Source organism: Sminthopsis crassicaudata, chromosome 5, assembly GCF_048593235.1.
Source record: "Sminthopsis crassicaudata isolate SCR6 chromosome 5, ASM4859323v1, whole genome shotgun sequence".
Lineage (NCBI taxonomy): Eukaryota > Metazoa > Chordata > Mammalia > Dasyuromorphia > Dasyuridae > Sminthopsis > Sminthopsis crassicaudata.
The window spans coordinates 153,077,377-153,094,743 of NC_133621.1; the positions used below are offsets into that span (position 1 = coordinate 153,077,377).

The 17,367-nt window shown below is 31.3% G+C and overlaps 1 protein-coding gene across 4 annotated transcripts in view; it reads right to left on the reverse strand.

Annotated features, from left to right (window-relative positions):
• The window catches only part of CACNA2D1 (calcium voltage-gated channel auxiliary subunit alpha2delta 1), a 643,657-nt gene that overhangs the window by 244,297 nt on the left and 381,993 nt on the right, over positions 1 to 17,367 (reverse strand). For all 4 annotated transcript variants that reach the window (XM_074268502.1, XM_074268500.1, XM_074268501.1 and 1 more), the window contains exon 5: positions 10,237 to 10,281. In XM_074268502.1, the coding sequence (XP_074124603.1) occupies positions 10,237 to 10,281 (45 nt within the window). The remainder of the gene's footprint in view (positions 1 to 10,236; positions 10,282 to 17,367) is intronic.

The window sequence follows — 17,367 nt, forward strand, 5'->3', positions numbered from 1 at the left end:
CATAAAAATAATTGTCAATGAGACTGATGCAGGACTTTAAAACTTGCAGGAATCACAGGAATTCTTGACACATGAAGTGATGGACAATAGATTGGCTTTGGACTATCTTGGTTGCTGAAGGAGGTATATGTATGGTTGTGAATTGATAGTTATTTTCTACACTTTCCTTTTGGGACTCATGGAAATTTTTAATAGCATCTTTTTTATTCATATTGTTTGTTATGTTACTAATTGCTTGTGTTATTCTTCCCACACTGATGAATTTAACCACTGAAGTATACCTACTTCAATTAAAACAAAAGAAAGGAAGAGATGTAGAGTGCCACAGATAGTGGGGGAACTCTGGGTGAGGTATAAGACACTTCAGCCCAGAGGGAACCTGCTGACAATGTCTGTTTTGGCTCCCCATCTCCCCACCTAAGGGCTCTCAGCCTTTCTGAGAAGTCAGGGGGCAGAGACAACTTGTATTGTAATTAAAGCAGAGTGATACCAAGTGGCAAAGAGTCATCTACATACAAAGGTTTTACACAAACAAATTCAATGTATCTAGGATAAGAAAAGAACTGGTCAATAGGGGAAAATATTTTTACCACATATCTCTAATGAGCATTTACTATTCAATACAGTAACCAACTCAAAGAAATGTATAAAATCAAAGTCCATTCCCTAATAGCTAAATGATAAAATGATATGACAAAGAGTTCTCAAAGAACTGAAAACAAATTAAAAAAAAAAAAAACATTTTAAAAGTTCCAGATAACAAGTTATAAGAAACACAAATATAAATGCAAAAATAACCTAAAGGTTTCACATCAACCACTAGCAAATGATAAAGATAAAAAAAGGATAAAAATTGTCAATGTTAGAAAGGTTGTAGAAAGATAAGCATACTAATGTATAATTGGTAGAGCTGAGGATTAGCATAATTCTGGAAAACATTTTGGAATAATTCCACTAAAGAAGTTAAAATATATAACTTTAGGTCCAAAGATTCTACTGCTATGTATAGTTCCAAGGAAGTAATTCACCAAAAGAAAAGTCTCCATCAAATCAAAAGAAATTATATCAGCATTTTTTATGGTATCCAAGAATGGCAAACAAAAAATCTGCTCAATATTGGAGAAAAGTAATTTCCACTATTTTGAAAATCAAATCTGTCTTGGTACTATCTAAACATCTAAAATCTAAACATTCCATTTAAAGAGGGAAATGTCTTTAATATATACATACATATATAATATACATTTCTATATCCCCATTGCTTAGCATGGTGCCAAAGACTTAGTAGGTGCTTAATAAATGTCTATTCATTTACTACTTGTAAGGGTCCTTTAAATGGGCAGACACAGTGCATGGAGAGATTGAGGCCCAGAAGTAATTTCTGTGGATATTAGGACTCCTTGTAGGTGGGATCTTGGCCACGATGAGATAGCTTCGTAATGGGTGACTCTCTCGCTGATTGGCTGTGTGTGTGACCTCACAGGCCCTATGTAAGCCCACTGCAGGCAGCAATCGCTCTCTTTAACTTGGCGCTCTTCACCCTGGCTCCCTAGCCTGGGTGGCCAAGCCAAGATGGGTAGCCAAAAGAGGTAAGGATTTTGGTAGTGAACACGTGGGTCTTCTGACCAGGTGTTCACTTGGGAACCAACAAGTCAGGGCATCAGTCAGGGCATTATGTGAGTAGGTATAATAAAGTCTTTTAAGATTACAGGTGGCTGTTCTTAAGTGCGCTACCTGTTATTAAGCTATAGATTCAAGAGATCATGGCCAGAGACCTTTGAAGGCCTCAGGAGGCGAGCCAGGTAGAGTTCACACTGCAAAGGTCAGTGGTCAAAGGTGCTCTGTTGGGCCTAGGACAGACTAGTAATAGTAACTGCCAGGAGAGCACATTACAACTACTGAATAATGAAAAACAACCATGCTATAAGAATTGATAGAAATTTTAACTATGGAGAAACATATAATGAATTACATGAATTTGTTAATAAGCAGAATCAGGAAAATAATGTAAACAATGGCAATATCAACATAAATAGAAAGAATTGCCACAAGCAAATTAAAAATAAATTATGTATAATTATAAATAAGCTTAACTTTATCCCAAATGGGACATATAAAGATATGACACATTGGTTTTTTGCATATGTGAATACACAGGAATATAATGTGACATAAGTTCAGATATTTTTGTTGAAGTATTGAAAAATTTAACCTCTTTTAAAAAAAATGTTGGGAGGGGTAGAGGAGAAAGAAAACTACAGATAAAAATCCAAGTAACATAAAAATAAAACATATCAATCTATTTTAAATTAATTTAATCATATAGATTTAATTTTTGAAAGAGGTAGTTTCATAATATAATTCTGTTAAGATAAATTTTGCTCATTTGCATCATAAGAAATTTTTTTTAGTATGTATCCCATTATCTTTATATTAATGATTTAGAAAGCATCTGAACTACTGGAATAATGATTATGCTCACTATAAAATTTATATAAAATAGAAACCTAAAGGAACAAGATAGAAATGAAATATTTTGTGATTAATATTTTACTGATCAATGGCATATCCTAATTACTACATTACAAATAATATTTTAGTGAAACCAAAATGATAGAATATTTCCAATTATCAACTTTCTTAACATTTTAAGATTTAATAGTTCAATTATGTTTTTTCATTGAAATCCTGCTAGTAAATGATTCATCTCTCTCTTATGTCAATCAGTTATTCTTGCAAACTAATGGAAAGGTGTCAAATTTTTATAGATTTAAAATGAATACAAAGTCCACTGAAAATCATTTGGGAAGTCTTAAATAGGTTAGGAGACTATCAACTGTATTTCCAAATTATGTACTCATATAAGCTATGCAGATATGAAGGTTTTTATAAGTAACAAACATTGTTTTGTTTTTTGTTTTTTTTTTGTAATTTATAGAGAAAAGAAGTATTTAGAAACAAGAGACAGTGACATGTCAAATTATATAGTGAACACAAGAAGTTTTAGAATTTTGAAAAGGTCAAAAGATTTAACAATTGAAATTTTATCAATAGTACTCAGTGAGGAGACAAGGAAAGAGAAGATTAAGAATCAATAGCACTGGAAAGACAGTGACAACCTTAGCATGGAACATGGAAGTTCAGAAAAGGGATGAGTTAGGAGACATGGACCACAATTCATCCATGTCTGCTGCTCGAGCCTCTGGAGCTTCCTCACTGCCCCAGAATATATAGTTCAGTTTAACAATGGAAAGTTGTTACTATGACTAGGTGATTTGGGGTGGGGTATGAATAAGTTGAGAGTGGGGATTTTCTCATTGGTACCCAAGTTTTAGGCTGCTGTAAGAGATTGATGACCATCAAAGAAGTAAAAAGAAGAGGTTTGTAACTTAAATGGCCATATAGGGAGAGGAGTATTATCTTGGTTCTTTATCTTTATCTCTTATAATCTTATAATTCTCTTATAAATCTCTTATAATCTTATAATACTAGATAGTTTATATATAATGTGTCTCTTGAAGGATGGCATATATTTGGAATACTAAAAGTTGTAATTACGTAAAATACAGTGATTGGGTCTAATATATAAATATATTGTAAAAATTCTAATAATGAAATCACTCCACAGGATATATTATTCACAATAATTGAGACCTAGATATATAGAACACAATAAAAATTGACATTATATATAAACTATCTAGTTTAAAAGCTGAAAAGAATTATATATATATTGATGAATGGAAATAAATAAAATGATACATTGGACACTATTTTCAATACCTATAAACCAGGAATCAGTAAATATCTGATGTTATTCAACATAGTCTGATAACCGAGTACTTGTGCTTGTAAGTGTGAGATCAATAGCAATTAATGAGGCAGAACCTTTGTTGAGGAAGGACATGTAAAACATTTATTGGCAATTTGGTGAAAACTTTCCTAGAAAGAAAAAACAAGTTTAGATAGTTAAGAAACAACTGCAAATTTGGAAGAAATGCTTGATCAAAACACATTAAAATGGATTATTTTCACTTGGATAAGCATTTAATTGACAGAGTATCAGACTCACTTTTTTTTTGGGGGGGGGAGAGAAGGGAAGGAGAGATAGATTTATTTTTCAGTCATTTTTCAGTCACGTCAGACACTTTGTGACCCCAAGTGGGATTTTCTTGGCAAAGATACTGGAGTGGTTTGCCACTTCCTTCTCCAGCTCATGTTACAGATGGGGAAACTGAGGCAAATAGAGTGACCACACACTAGTGACCACACTTGCTACCCAACAATAACAACAACAGCAACAACTTTTAGATACTTCTTATTGCTCCCAATTCTCAGACTCACTTTTAATTGAAAGTTGAATTGAAAACATTTACAACTATTTACAAATATGTTATACTGTAATAGACTACTGATCTCAAAGATATGGAATAGACCACTACTTAAAGTAACTAAATTAGTTGTGAACACATACATAAAACGCATGTATTTTAAAATATTGCTTTATTTCCATTTAGCTATTTGGCCATTTTTTCCTTCAATTCCAGATGGACTAATTTGACTTTAATATAATATTTAATAGTATATGGTAGATATCAGGCAGATATCTATTTTGAGCTTGCAGATTATGGTTGGCTTCCCCACACACTAGAGTCAGACTATAAAGATATGAATTCCTCTCATTATTTCACAGATTAATATTACTACTCATAAGGAAACAATTCCAAAAAAAAAAAATGATTTGTCTAAAATCACAAGGCTTCATAAAGACAAATTTGGCTTTCAAATTTCCAGACTCTTCAAATCATAACTTCATTTCCTCATCATTGGTAAATTATTTCTAAGATAGTTGTATTAATCTGCAGTTTACTAAAAAACAAAAACGAATAAAAAACCTTAATTTTTTTCTAGAGTTATTTTTAACTCGTCTTATAAGCCCATGTCTTAATTAAATACTTTCTCTGTTTAACCAGTTACTGTTTGAATGCATCCTGATGGCATATAAGAGAGAATGTAGTTTTCCAAAGCTGCCCAATGCAAAAACCATGGGGAATTTAGGCATAGGAAAATCTGACTCATTGTGTATCTGATTCTATACCAACACTAACATACAGTCCATGCTAAATGTCATTTCCCTAATAAAATTTAGTTATCAAAGTTCCAATAAAATTATATTTTAAGGCAGAAAATAATCATGATCTTGTATATCAACATGAATATATTCCTTTCACTACATATGTCTTTGTCATTTATCTATCATCTATATCATCTATCAAGTCACTACTTATTCTAATACTTGAACTTTCTTTTTGAACATTTCAAAAAGTAGGTATTAGTGCTTATCACTCCTTCTAAACTGATTTTTCATGACACTTTTTCCTATTTGTTCTCCTGTTTATTTCTTTTTCCAGTATCCTTTGCTGAAAAACCATCCTAATCCCTATGCACAACTGCATCCCACAGATACTCTTTCCTCTTTCTTTACCCTTTCTTTTAATAGTTTCATTACTTCCCATGATTCAATGATCACATCTATTCTATTGATTCTCATATCGACACATACAGCCCTCATCACTGTCTTGAGCTCTAGATAGGTTTTGCTGAACTGGATAAAGTACTGGATCTGGATTCCAGAAGAGCTATGTTCCAATATTATCTCATACTTTCTAGCCGTGTGACTCTCAGTAAGTCATCTGATCTATTTATTTCAGTTTCCTCAACTGTAAAATGGAAATAATAGCAGCACCTATTCTGGAATTATCCTGAAGATCAATTTCTATTTCATTTTGTTTTGTATTCCTGTGTATAAAAAATGACTTAGCACAGTGCCTGGTACACAGTAAACACTATATACATGCCTATTTTCTTTCTTTCCCTTCCTACTTCCTTTCCTTCTCCAGTGCAATGACACCATCTTCCTCTCTGGATATTTCCCCCTAGATGTGATGGGTAGTTTAACCAAAGCATGCCTCACAGAAAACTAATCACCTACCGAATGAAATTTATGAAAACTACCCATTTTCCTAATTTTCTTCTTTATGTAAGGGGAAACACTGACCTCTCAGGTACCCAGGTTTGAATTCTCATGTATTTGCAACTCATTATTTTCCCTCCCTACCATGCCATTCATTTCAAAACAGTTTTCAACTCTTACAGATTCTGTTTCCACACTACCTCTTGATTCTGTCTCCTCTCATTCACATAGCTGCTGGCCTTCAATATACCTGCTTAGACTACTGAGGGAAATCAATAGCCTCCCAAGTGATTTCTCCCTTTTTTAATTCATTTTACACTCTGCTACCTAAGTGACATTCCTAAAATGCATTACTATTCTAACTGAAATGCTTCAATGGCTCCTTATTCACCCCAAGATAAAACAAACTATTCTGCATTCAATTTGAAATCCATCATAATTTGATTCTAACCTAACCTTCCAGAATAATTTTAAACTCTTTTTTCAGGCCAAATTAGCTTAAGCCATGATACAAGAAGGTATTTTGTATAGATAGTTTCCTATATCCAGAATGCTGACTCTTCTCACCTCAAAGTGCAGCTCAGGTACATCTCTTAAATAAAGTCCTTCCTCATCCCTTCAGTTATTAGTCTTCTCCCCATCAAAACATTCCCTACTAAAATATAAGTGTTTTAAGGGCAGAGACATTTCTTTCTTTGTATTCTGAATGCTTAAGATAGTTCCTATGATATATTTGACATTCAACAGATTCCTGTTGAATTGAATTGAGTGCAAGGACACTCAGGTTTTAACCAGCAAGAGTTTATCACCAATCAGCATAAGACACCTTCATACTCAAGAATCCAATAGAAAATTTTCATGAGTAACTGATGAGCATAAACATTTTTAAAAGGCATAGATTTGCCATTATAATTGGGCTTGCTAAATAAAATCTAAATCTACCTCTATATCTAGAAACTAGCAAAACACAGAGCTGAGCAATCTGGTATTTTTCTACATATTGATTTTTTTTTGCTTCTTCATTTAATATGCAAAACCAATTAACTAATTTAAATTGTTTTGCTCTGCATGATCTATGCATCTATTTTAATTAATTTACAGAAAAATATGTTACAATATTAATGTGATCAGTTTATGCAATATTTTATTGTGGCATATAAATGCAGAATATTTGTGCAAGTGCCTTATATATCTTCAATATTTTTGGTATAATTGTATAAATTAAATTTTTATTAATTAATTATTTTTTATTAATTTTATTAATTAAATTAAAATTTTAATCTAAAAAGGCAATTTGGACATTGCTGAAATGTTTGAAAGTTTCACTCCATCTTTTAAAGTAAAGAAAACATTATTTTAAAATATTTCTGAATGGTGTGAATGAAAATTTTTCTTTCTTTTATTTCCTTTTTTAGGAGGAGAATCTGGATCTGTGAAACAAATCACAGAGTAATTTCTAACATGAAAATGATATATTTATTCTTGTTAAATTACTCTCTTACTAATTTTTTTATTAAGACTGATTGAAAATTACGTTAACCAAAAAGAAATTATCTCTTGTCTTAAGATCTCTAAAATTACATGTATACATCTGAAAGTTATGCTAATCAAAGAGAATAATAGGTGGAGTGTATCTTTTCTTTAAGATATATTTTTTTTGGTAGCCTAACTAATATAATATTATCTCAACTATTTTAGCGTAAAATATGTTAATACATTTATTATGGAATTACCCTGGAAATATATGTTTAAAGCATATATAGGATGATTCTCAAAATCTAAAAGAATTCTGGTGTTATCACAGATCAATTTCTTTTATTCATTTCAAGTGATAACCAAATAAATCTCCATAAATCAATCAGGAGCATACAAAAATGTTAAACCTTTTGCAAATTAAATATGCTCTCCTAAGGGGATATTCTTTTTGCAGTATCTGGGTAGCAATCATACAAAGTGCTTTTTCTGATATTAATTACATATTTCATACATGACAGTCTATTTACAATAAGGAATAATAAACAGCAAGTTTAAAACAAAAGGAATTTCAGTCTTTCATTCCTTTTGCTTTCTTTATAAGTAGTTGAAAGAATTCATATTTCTTGATATACTAGAATGGGATTTGGTACACTGAATACTACTCCATGAGAATAGTCTTGTAAATAGTCATTTGCAAAATACTTTGATAGGTACAAGTAAATTATTTTTTTACCACAATACAACTACACATATGCATAGGCATACTATGTAGGCTTCTGCTTATATAATGTCTGCCATGTATAAACAGTAGTAACAGTCTAGAGTAGCCACAAAAACAAAGATATGAAGATTTCTCAAGACTAAGATTCTTTTCCCCCAGCAGCTATTAAAAGAAAATCCTAAGGCTGTTTTGATAAAAAGCAGTCAAATTGGATCATGGCAAAGACTACCCATTAATTTCATCCATGTACGTAATCAATACCAATTAGACCAGGGAAATTGATCATGAGGCATTCCATATGGATGGTTAATATAACTAAAATAGTGATGCAGAAGTACATTTATTTTTATCAAGTTCCACTTAGCTCTTATACAAGACTTTGTCCGTCACCACCATCATCCTTCTTCTGAATAAGGTACAGATTAAATTTCGTATTGATCACAGTGCTCTACTCACTACAACAATTTGTGGGAATTTGTCCCTCCACAGCAATCTTTTTGCCTGGACAGTTGCTTACCGATGAGTGTTGAATAAGAAACATAAAACCATTAGTTTTTTGGTCTTTACTGCTTATTAGACCTCTTCAGATGATTATAATCATAAAATCTTAGAGTTAGATTCTCTAGAGTTAGATTCTATAATCTAGAATATACATGGTCTAACTCTAACCTTTTATAAAATGGATAATTTTATTTTAGATTATACCTATCATAAACTTTTTTTTTTCTTTTTCTGAGGCTGGGGTTAAGTGACTTGCCCAGGGTCACACAGCTAGGAAGTGTTAAGTGTCTGAGACCAAATTTGAACTGGGGTCCTCCTGAATTCAGGGCTAGTGCTCTATCCACTGTGCCACCTAGCTGCCCCTATCATAAACTTTTAACTGGAGTTAGGTATTCTCAAATTCTAGTCCAAGGAGCCCTAGGAATCTCTGAGACTCTTTAATTTGGTCTTTAAAATCAAAATAATTTTCATTATAATACTAAAATTTTATTTGCTTCTTAAAATATGATTATATCCTAAAACTACTTAACTAGATTTTCCCATATACTTTATTTTTAAAAAAATCACAATAGATTAAATACAAAAGTACATATAAGAATCCAGCTGTTTCCTATTGTCAGACAATAAAGGGACTGCAAATACAGATAAAACAATGTTATTTTGTTTTATTTTGAAAAAAAATCAATTAAAATAATATCACTTGTATTGACAAGTATAGGTTCTTTATTTTAAATGATTTAATAATACATATTGAAATTTATGTTATAATTACTATTACAGTCAATAGACAACCCACAAAATAGAAATTTCTTTAATGTCATTAATAATTTTTAAGTTTGTAAAGGGGCCCTAAGACCAAAATGTTTGAGAATTACTTTCATGGACCATATGAAGAAAATGATGTAGACTGGGTTAGATGGTGACAATTTTGTACTTCTGCATATAGCTAGAGAAATTCTGAACCTATTTTCCCCGTGAAATCTTTTAACTAAATTAGAGAGCCTGAATTTAACATTTCTTTCTATTAAAAGGCTACTGTGCATCCATTCTACATGTATCTGTTTTTATATGTTGCCCCTTACCCTGCGGGAATGTAAAATCCTTAGGAATAGACATTGTTTCTGCCTTTTACCCATAAAGCTTAGCACAGTGTCCAGTACACAGTAAGGTTTATTAAATGTCCCCCGTTATTAATTATGATTTTGTCTCTTATTCTACATGAACAAAATGCTTTTGTAAAAGAAAAAGTTACATATATTTTTAATGAAGGTATGGATTTAATCTTGATATTTAATGCTATAAAATATATAAGTTGTATCATTTGAGCATGACTATTTATTGAAGTGACAACTGCACATAATTTACATTAAAACTGAAATTTTTATCCTTGCTATAGTCTCACTAGTGTGGATTTGCTTGTAGTATCTTATAGTTCCTGACCTAATAAAATGCCTAATTAAAAATGGCTATTAGTACTCCCAATTTGTCCTGCAGAACAAATCTAAGAAACAAAATGTTTATTTTCAAATTGTAACAAATTTCATATTAAATAGATAATACTTACATCATTGAAATCATCTTTTGCATTGTAGTAGACAACTTCATTATTCTAAAAAGGAAAGAAAAATTTTATTTGAAAAATGAAATAAAATAAAATCATTTGCTTAATAATAGTGTATGTGCTATATCTATTTTTATAATGTAGTCTGTCATTTTTCCCACCCAATAATCTATAGAGCTCCATATAGACTTTGTTCATTTTTCCTAAGAACATTAAAATCCTATATCAATAAGTAGGAATGTGCATTTTACTAGTGATAAAATTACATGAACCCCAAAACCAATTTTTTAATGAAAAATGAAGAAGTCATAATGAAAATAGTAATATTTATTTCACGAGTTATCAAATAATCAATTTGAAAGTCAAAAGATTTATAAAATAAGCTTGTTAAATCCTTCCTTGAAGAAACTGGGAATTTTAAAACACAGAAGTTAGGAGGGAAAGCATTCTTCTAATGGGAGACAGTTAATAAAAAGAGATGAAATATAACAAAAAATATCAGGTACAAGGGAACAGCAACTGACCAGTTATAGGTGAATTATAGAATATGTGAGGGGGGTAATATGTATGAAGAATTATGAGAGGATGAAAACAGGTGTATGAGGACTTTTAAATGTTCATTACTGTAGTTGACATTTGATGCTAGAAATAAGAAGCTGAATTCAGCCACAGTTCAATAGATGTTGGAGAAAATGGGAGTGGGTAATTACTTAATGTTATAGGGCAGAACTCTAAACTTGAAACAAGGATTCTTATAAAGTGCTAACTCAGTGGAATTGATGAGACAATGGTTATCTAGTTTATCATGGTGATTAATAGTTCTCTAAATTCTGTATGATTGATTTAATCTTACAACAAATAATGGTTTCCTAGTGATATAATGATTGGTTTATACTCAGTGTAGAGCATATAAACTGGGACTCAGACTCAGAACCAGAGAATACTAGAGGACTGGAAGCAGGAGCTCATGCTCTCAGAGTCAAGGAGAGAGACATTCCTTCTTTGGTCAGGCTCCTGGTGGCTGTCCTGCATTTCCCCCACTGAGACCAAGGCTGGTCTGAAAGGCTCTCCAGAAAGCTGCCCAGACCCAAGCAAGGAGACAATAAAAAATTTGGCCTTTGGACTTTAACACCTGGCTATTCTTGTGGTGATTACTGACTGAAAGGAAGGCTACTCCCAAGACCTCCAGAAAACCCAATGAGAACCTCACAACATAATAGGAAAATAATTTTGTCAGTGTGTGCAGGAAAAGAACGAAATGGGGGAAAACTTGAGTTAGGGAGATCAATTAGGAAGTTATTACAATAGTTCAGGGGGAAAATAAAGAGAGATTTCACTAGATAGTGTAGATAGAAGAGACAAGAATTGGAAACTTTTGGAAAGGAAGTGAGAAATACTAGAGATGTGAAGACAATACTAGGGTTATCAACCTGAGTGAACAAAAGGTTGGTGTTGCTTTCAACAATGAGGCTAGCTTTTCAATTCCTTGTAGTAATTTATTGCTAAGGTCACTTTATCTCATGATTTCAGGATATACTTTACAGTTGTATTATCTAGATAACCTCTCATTTCCATCCACAGGGACTTTAATATCCACAATATTTTTCCTTCTTCAGCTTCCTTAATTTGTAGCACATCCATCTCCACCTTCCTTACATTAGGAAACACTGTCATGGACATACCTTAAACATTTTTGGTAGGCTCAATCTGTGACCTTCATCTTTTCCTCCCTAAATCTCATAATGATCACTTTTCTCCCTTGTATCTTTAATATGTCTTTCTATACAGCCCTCTTTTCTTCTTCCTATTGGTAAATCCAAGTCTTCTGATTTTAACAATAAATAACAACAAAGACCAACTCTAATTGGTCTTTCTTCTCTCTTAAATTACCATATTCTCTCTTCTTATTTACATTGCCAAATTTTTTCTTGAAAATGAGTGTAAATACTTATTCCCCTATTTTCTTTTCACCTGCTCACTTTTCAATGCACTTTAATCTACTCATTCTCTCCACCACTATACTGAAATTACTCTCCTGAAGTCAAAGTACTCAGTAATTTCAACATTAAATGCTTGTTTCCTACTTTGCATATTCTTTCTCCTCCTCCCCCCCTCCTCCTCCTTTTCCTCCTCATCTTCCTCTTTTCACAGAACATGATACTGTATCTTTTTTCCAAAGGATGATAGTCTTTTGTTTTTCTCATCTACTAATTCCCTTCCCACTTCTCTCTAGAAGCAGCAACTCAACATTTTAAATGACTTTCTCTCCCTATGAGTTGACTGGCAATATATTTCATCCCTGTTTCTTTAAAATTTTTAGTCTTTACATGAACTGATGCTGAGTGAAATGAACATAACCAGAAGATCATTATACACTTCAAAAACAATACCATATGAGGATGTATTCTGATGGAAGTGGATATCTTTGACAAAGAGAAGATCTAGTTCAGTTCCAATTGATCAATGATGGACAGAATCAGCTATACCCAGAGAAGGAACACTGGGAAGTGAATGTGGACTACTTGCATTTTTGTTTTCCTTCCCAGGTTATTTTTACCCTCTGAATCCAATTTTTCTTGTGCAACAAGAGAACTGTATGGATCTGCACACATTTTTTGTATCTAGGATACACTTTAACATATATAAGATTGCTTGCTATCTAGGGGAGGAAAAGAGGGAAGGGAAAAGTTGGAACAGAAGTGAGTGCAAGGGATAATGTTATAGGGATTACCCATGCATATGTTCTGTCAATAAAAAGCTATAATTAAAAAATAATAATAAATAAATTTTAAAAAATTAGTCTTTAGAAAATAGAAATTATTCAAAATGGGTTACTTGTTTTGTACACCCTAAAACACCAAGAATAATTTCTGTGAATATTTCTAGGCAACTTCATTTCAAATTTTTATAACACATAGATATCATAATAAAAACAAATAGTTCAAAGATATAATCTACAAGGAAGATAACTGGCAAAAATGAAGAATTTTTTATTTTCATTATTAAAAATACATCCACTTTAAAATATTTCACCTATACACATTACTTCCAAAAACATGTATTTTTTTGGTTTTTCCAAGAATTAGGGAAGAATGCTTACAGAATCAAAAGATGCATAAATATTCTAGATTGTAATAGTTTTTAATTAGCTTGGGTTTTATGTTAAAGAAGAAATATGACATCAGTGGTTATTACATGCACAAAAAGATACCAAGAGAATACATTTTTCCATCTGAGACCAAACCTAATTGTTAGTTCATTGATCTGTCTATGTAACATTGATTTGTACCTAGGAGATAATTTCTAATTTTAAAATGGGTTGCAGGGGGAAAATAAAATGATGATTTCATTTTGTTTTATATTTTTCAACTACCTTTTTAAATAGAAAAGGGAAAAATGGAAAAAAAAAGATTTAATTCTTTTCCAGTTTATTTAAGCTTATTATTGTTATTCCTGAACTACCTATTAGAATATATCCAATATTTCCATGAACAAATTAATATACTATTTTCATCTTCATAAAGCTAAAAACCAGTGCAGGTGTATTAAAATGAACCAACAAGTAAAATACATTCTGTATATGACTACTAGAACAATATCTCAGGTTGGTTGAGTTGGTAGTTTCTTATGAGATATCAAATTCAATATCAATTGGATGTTTAGTACTTTATAAAATAATGATAGAAAGACATAAATTACTGGCATTTTAAAAATAAGATCACTTTCAATAAACACTTTTCTTTGATGGATGCCTGGTGGCATGGAGTTTATCATGGAGTATCAAAGAATACATTGACAGAGTAAAAATTATTGTAACTTCTACCAATCTAGAAAATTGGCAAGGACACAATGATATATTGTCTGATCTGTGGACTTAGTTAGCTAAGTATGGGTAGAGACATAACCAGAAAACTGGCTATAGGGTAGTACATTTTTCTTAGCAATGGAAGCTTTTAAGGTGTTGCAATCCATTAGTGGGAGTGTCTAAACTCATAAAAACACAAGTCTTTGTACATAAAATCATAAGACCAAAGATGTTATAGTTACTTGAGAGCACATGTCAAGATGTGTCAAATAATAAAAAAATAATTGTCATCTTGATCCTAGTCACTGGATCAATAAGTTAGAAAATAGGCATGCTACATCACTTACTCCTAGCAATGTGCCTTGCCCAGAAGTAGACATTCAATAAATATTTGTTGAACTTGATTTGAACTGAAGCATCACTCCTTAAGCTGTGCTAGAGGTGGAAATAAAAATAGAAATAGAACAACTTCATTCTCATTTGAGGATTTGTAAAAGCTACTTGCATCCATAATTTATAGAATTTAATCTCTCTTACAAATTGTCATATTGCTAAAGCATTCTCCAATCTCACTTGAAAATAAAAGAAAATATTTTTATTTCCTAATCTGATATATGTGTATATTTATACATATTACAAATAAATATTATGGTATATTATATTAAAATGTTATATTATAATAATATAAAAGTGATAAGTATAACTAAAATACATATCATGTTTATATATACTATGTTATATATACTTTAGCTTCTATATTATATATACATAGGTATATATATGTACATACATATATACTAATATAAATATATATTTACATTTTTCCTAAGGCTTTTAAAATATTGTATTATCTTTAATTCAAATTAGTGCTTCATTCATATATGTAAAGTAGAAAAATTCACTAGAAATAAATATTGATGATTATGGAGCTTTCTCAGAGTCTAATATTTTGAATGAGATTTAATTTTAATAATTCATTTTATATAAGCTCTTGCTTACAAGACTGCCAAAATCTAAGCAAAGAAATGAAATGGTATTTATAATGTCCAAAACTGCAAAAAGTTTCTTTATCCATTTATTTAAATTTATATATGTAGGGAATAAAGTATATAAGGTAGGAGCTGTTTTAATTATTTATGTTTTGTTTTGTTTTGTTTTTGCTTTTTTTTGTATTCTTAGAGCTTAACATACTGATTGTTACAAAATCAAATAAATGTCGGTCAATGAATTCCTTAATAGATAATACACAGCTCTGTTAACAATATAAATAAAATAGATTTGCTCTCTTTAAATAAGAAGCAATAGGTAGTTATTTGGGTAAACAGTGAAACAAATAATGTCTAGTGAGCTGTGATAGTGGCAGATTTTCCCATATATGCTGAAGTTCTTTAAGCAAAGGTTCAAAGTCTAAATGTATGGCAGAAAGGATTCCTGTTTGGATGTCAGACCCAGATGGAATTGGAATTTCCTTCAAATTCTATAATGCTATGAAATATAAATTTTTTCATAGTATAAATGTTGAACAAAGAGGAAGGTATTTCTTGTTTCTCCCTCCATTTTCCTTCAATATTTTCTTAATAATTATTTTTATTAATAAGAAAGTGAAAAAAGAAGGGTTATATTACAACAATTTGGAGATGTCACAAAGGATAATAATATATATTCTATAAGTATGAGGCCTACTGCCAGGTAGCCAGCTACAATTAGCATCTGACTTCTTTCTTTTCTCCCATCCCCTTGATTGTAGGGATATGTAGATGTCTCAGGATAGATGGATGGACAGATAAATAAATGTAGCTATATGGATAAATGTGCATGCACACACGCGTGTGTGTGTGTATATACATAGAGAGATAAAAGAAAAAGAAACAATAATAAAAATATATAGTTATCAATATATAGGCATTGGTATAGATATAGACAAATATAGATATATGTATATATTTACTATATTTCTATATCAGATCTTTTAGGAAGAAAAGGAGAAACACCCATCATCATGATTTGACACATCCTAGGAAAACCTTCTTGCAATATCATAGCTTGCAATTACTCTTCCACATGTCTCCATGTAACATTTTATTACAGTCTTCAAAAGGAGGCAAGTCATTCTTCATACTGCATAACTTTTACTTCTATTTTTTCTATTCTTTTATTTGGATTGATTTTCTTATTCCACTCAGTCTTTGTGAGAAAGGAATTAGTTTATCTGGTAAATTTCAATAAGTAAAATTTTAAACTATTGTGTGTACACAAAACTAACATGATTGGGGGAGAGGAATCGTGTCATCTGATTTTGTTATAGTATGGCTTTGTTACGCCATTATCCTTCCAGTAAAATATGCAAATACAAATCATAAACCAATATCAACTTTTAAAGATATATTTCACTATCCTTGATATAGGAAAAATGGCTTTTCAATGCATCATGATCCAAGAAAGTCTGCAAAAGCCACTAATGCAATTCATAGATCAGTTAGGCCTTCAGAGGGCTATTTTTCATAATTTAACCACCACCATCTGACAAGAATAAATTGTTTTATTTCTGATTTTCAGCCAAGTAGTTTAGTTATTTATTAACTCTTTGACACAAATTTATCCAAATGTTCTAACCTAATATAATATTGTATCTTCTGAAAGTTGAAAACATTTCCAAGCAAGTCAAAAGACAAATTATTTTTGCCTCAGTGTCTCTTGGGAGTAAAAAATTAAGTCTAGGCAAAATAAGACTATCTATCATAAAACTATATATTGTGAATTATAGTACTCTGTACTCACTTTCCTATGGAAGCTCTGTGCTCTGATAGATAATTTATATGGAAAATTTGTAGCATATGTACAAGATATCATCTGGTAGTGGGGTTTAGCCAGGGACAATACCATAACATCTAATCTGTGAATTACCATTTCACAGCCAGCTATTTAAATATATTACAAACATAAAATGCAAGGGGAGATTAACTTCAGCACCAATTTACTAATTTTTCTTTTTTGGCTGTGCAGAGATCCTTAGCTTGCCAACTTTTTGGCGACTGGATTGTCTGCTGAAGTCACATTGTTTGATCTTTATCTTACTGTCAGTCTTTTTTTGTTCCACAGCTCTGGCCATGAAGCAAATCCCATGAGCATTGAAAGCAGTATTCATTGCAAAATGAGTTATGTTAATATGTCCTACCTGCCAAGATTCAAGCCAAGATTTAACCCAAATCATTCAAACACTATAGTTTCTGATTAACATATCTAGACAGAGATCTGGACAACCATACAGATGTTCAAGTCATAAATGAAAACACTGTTCACATTTTCACAAATCAATATAAGTTAAAAGG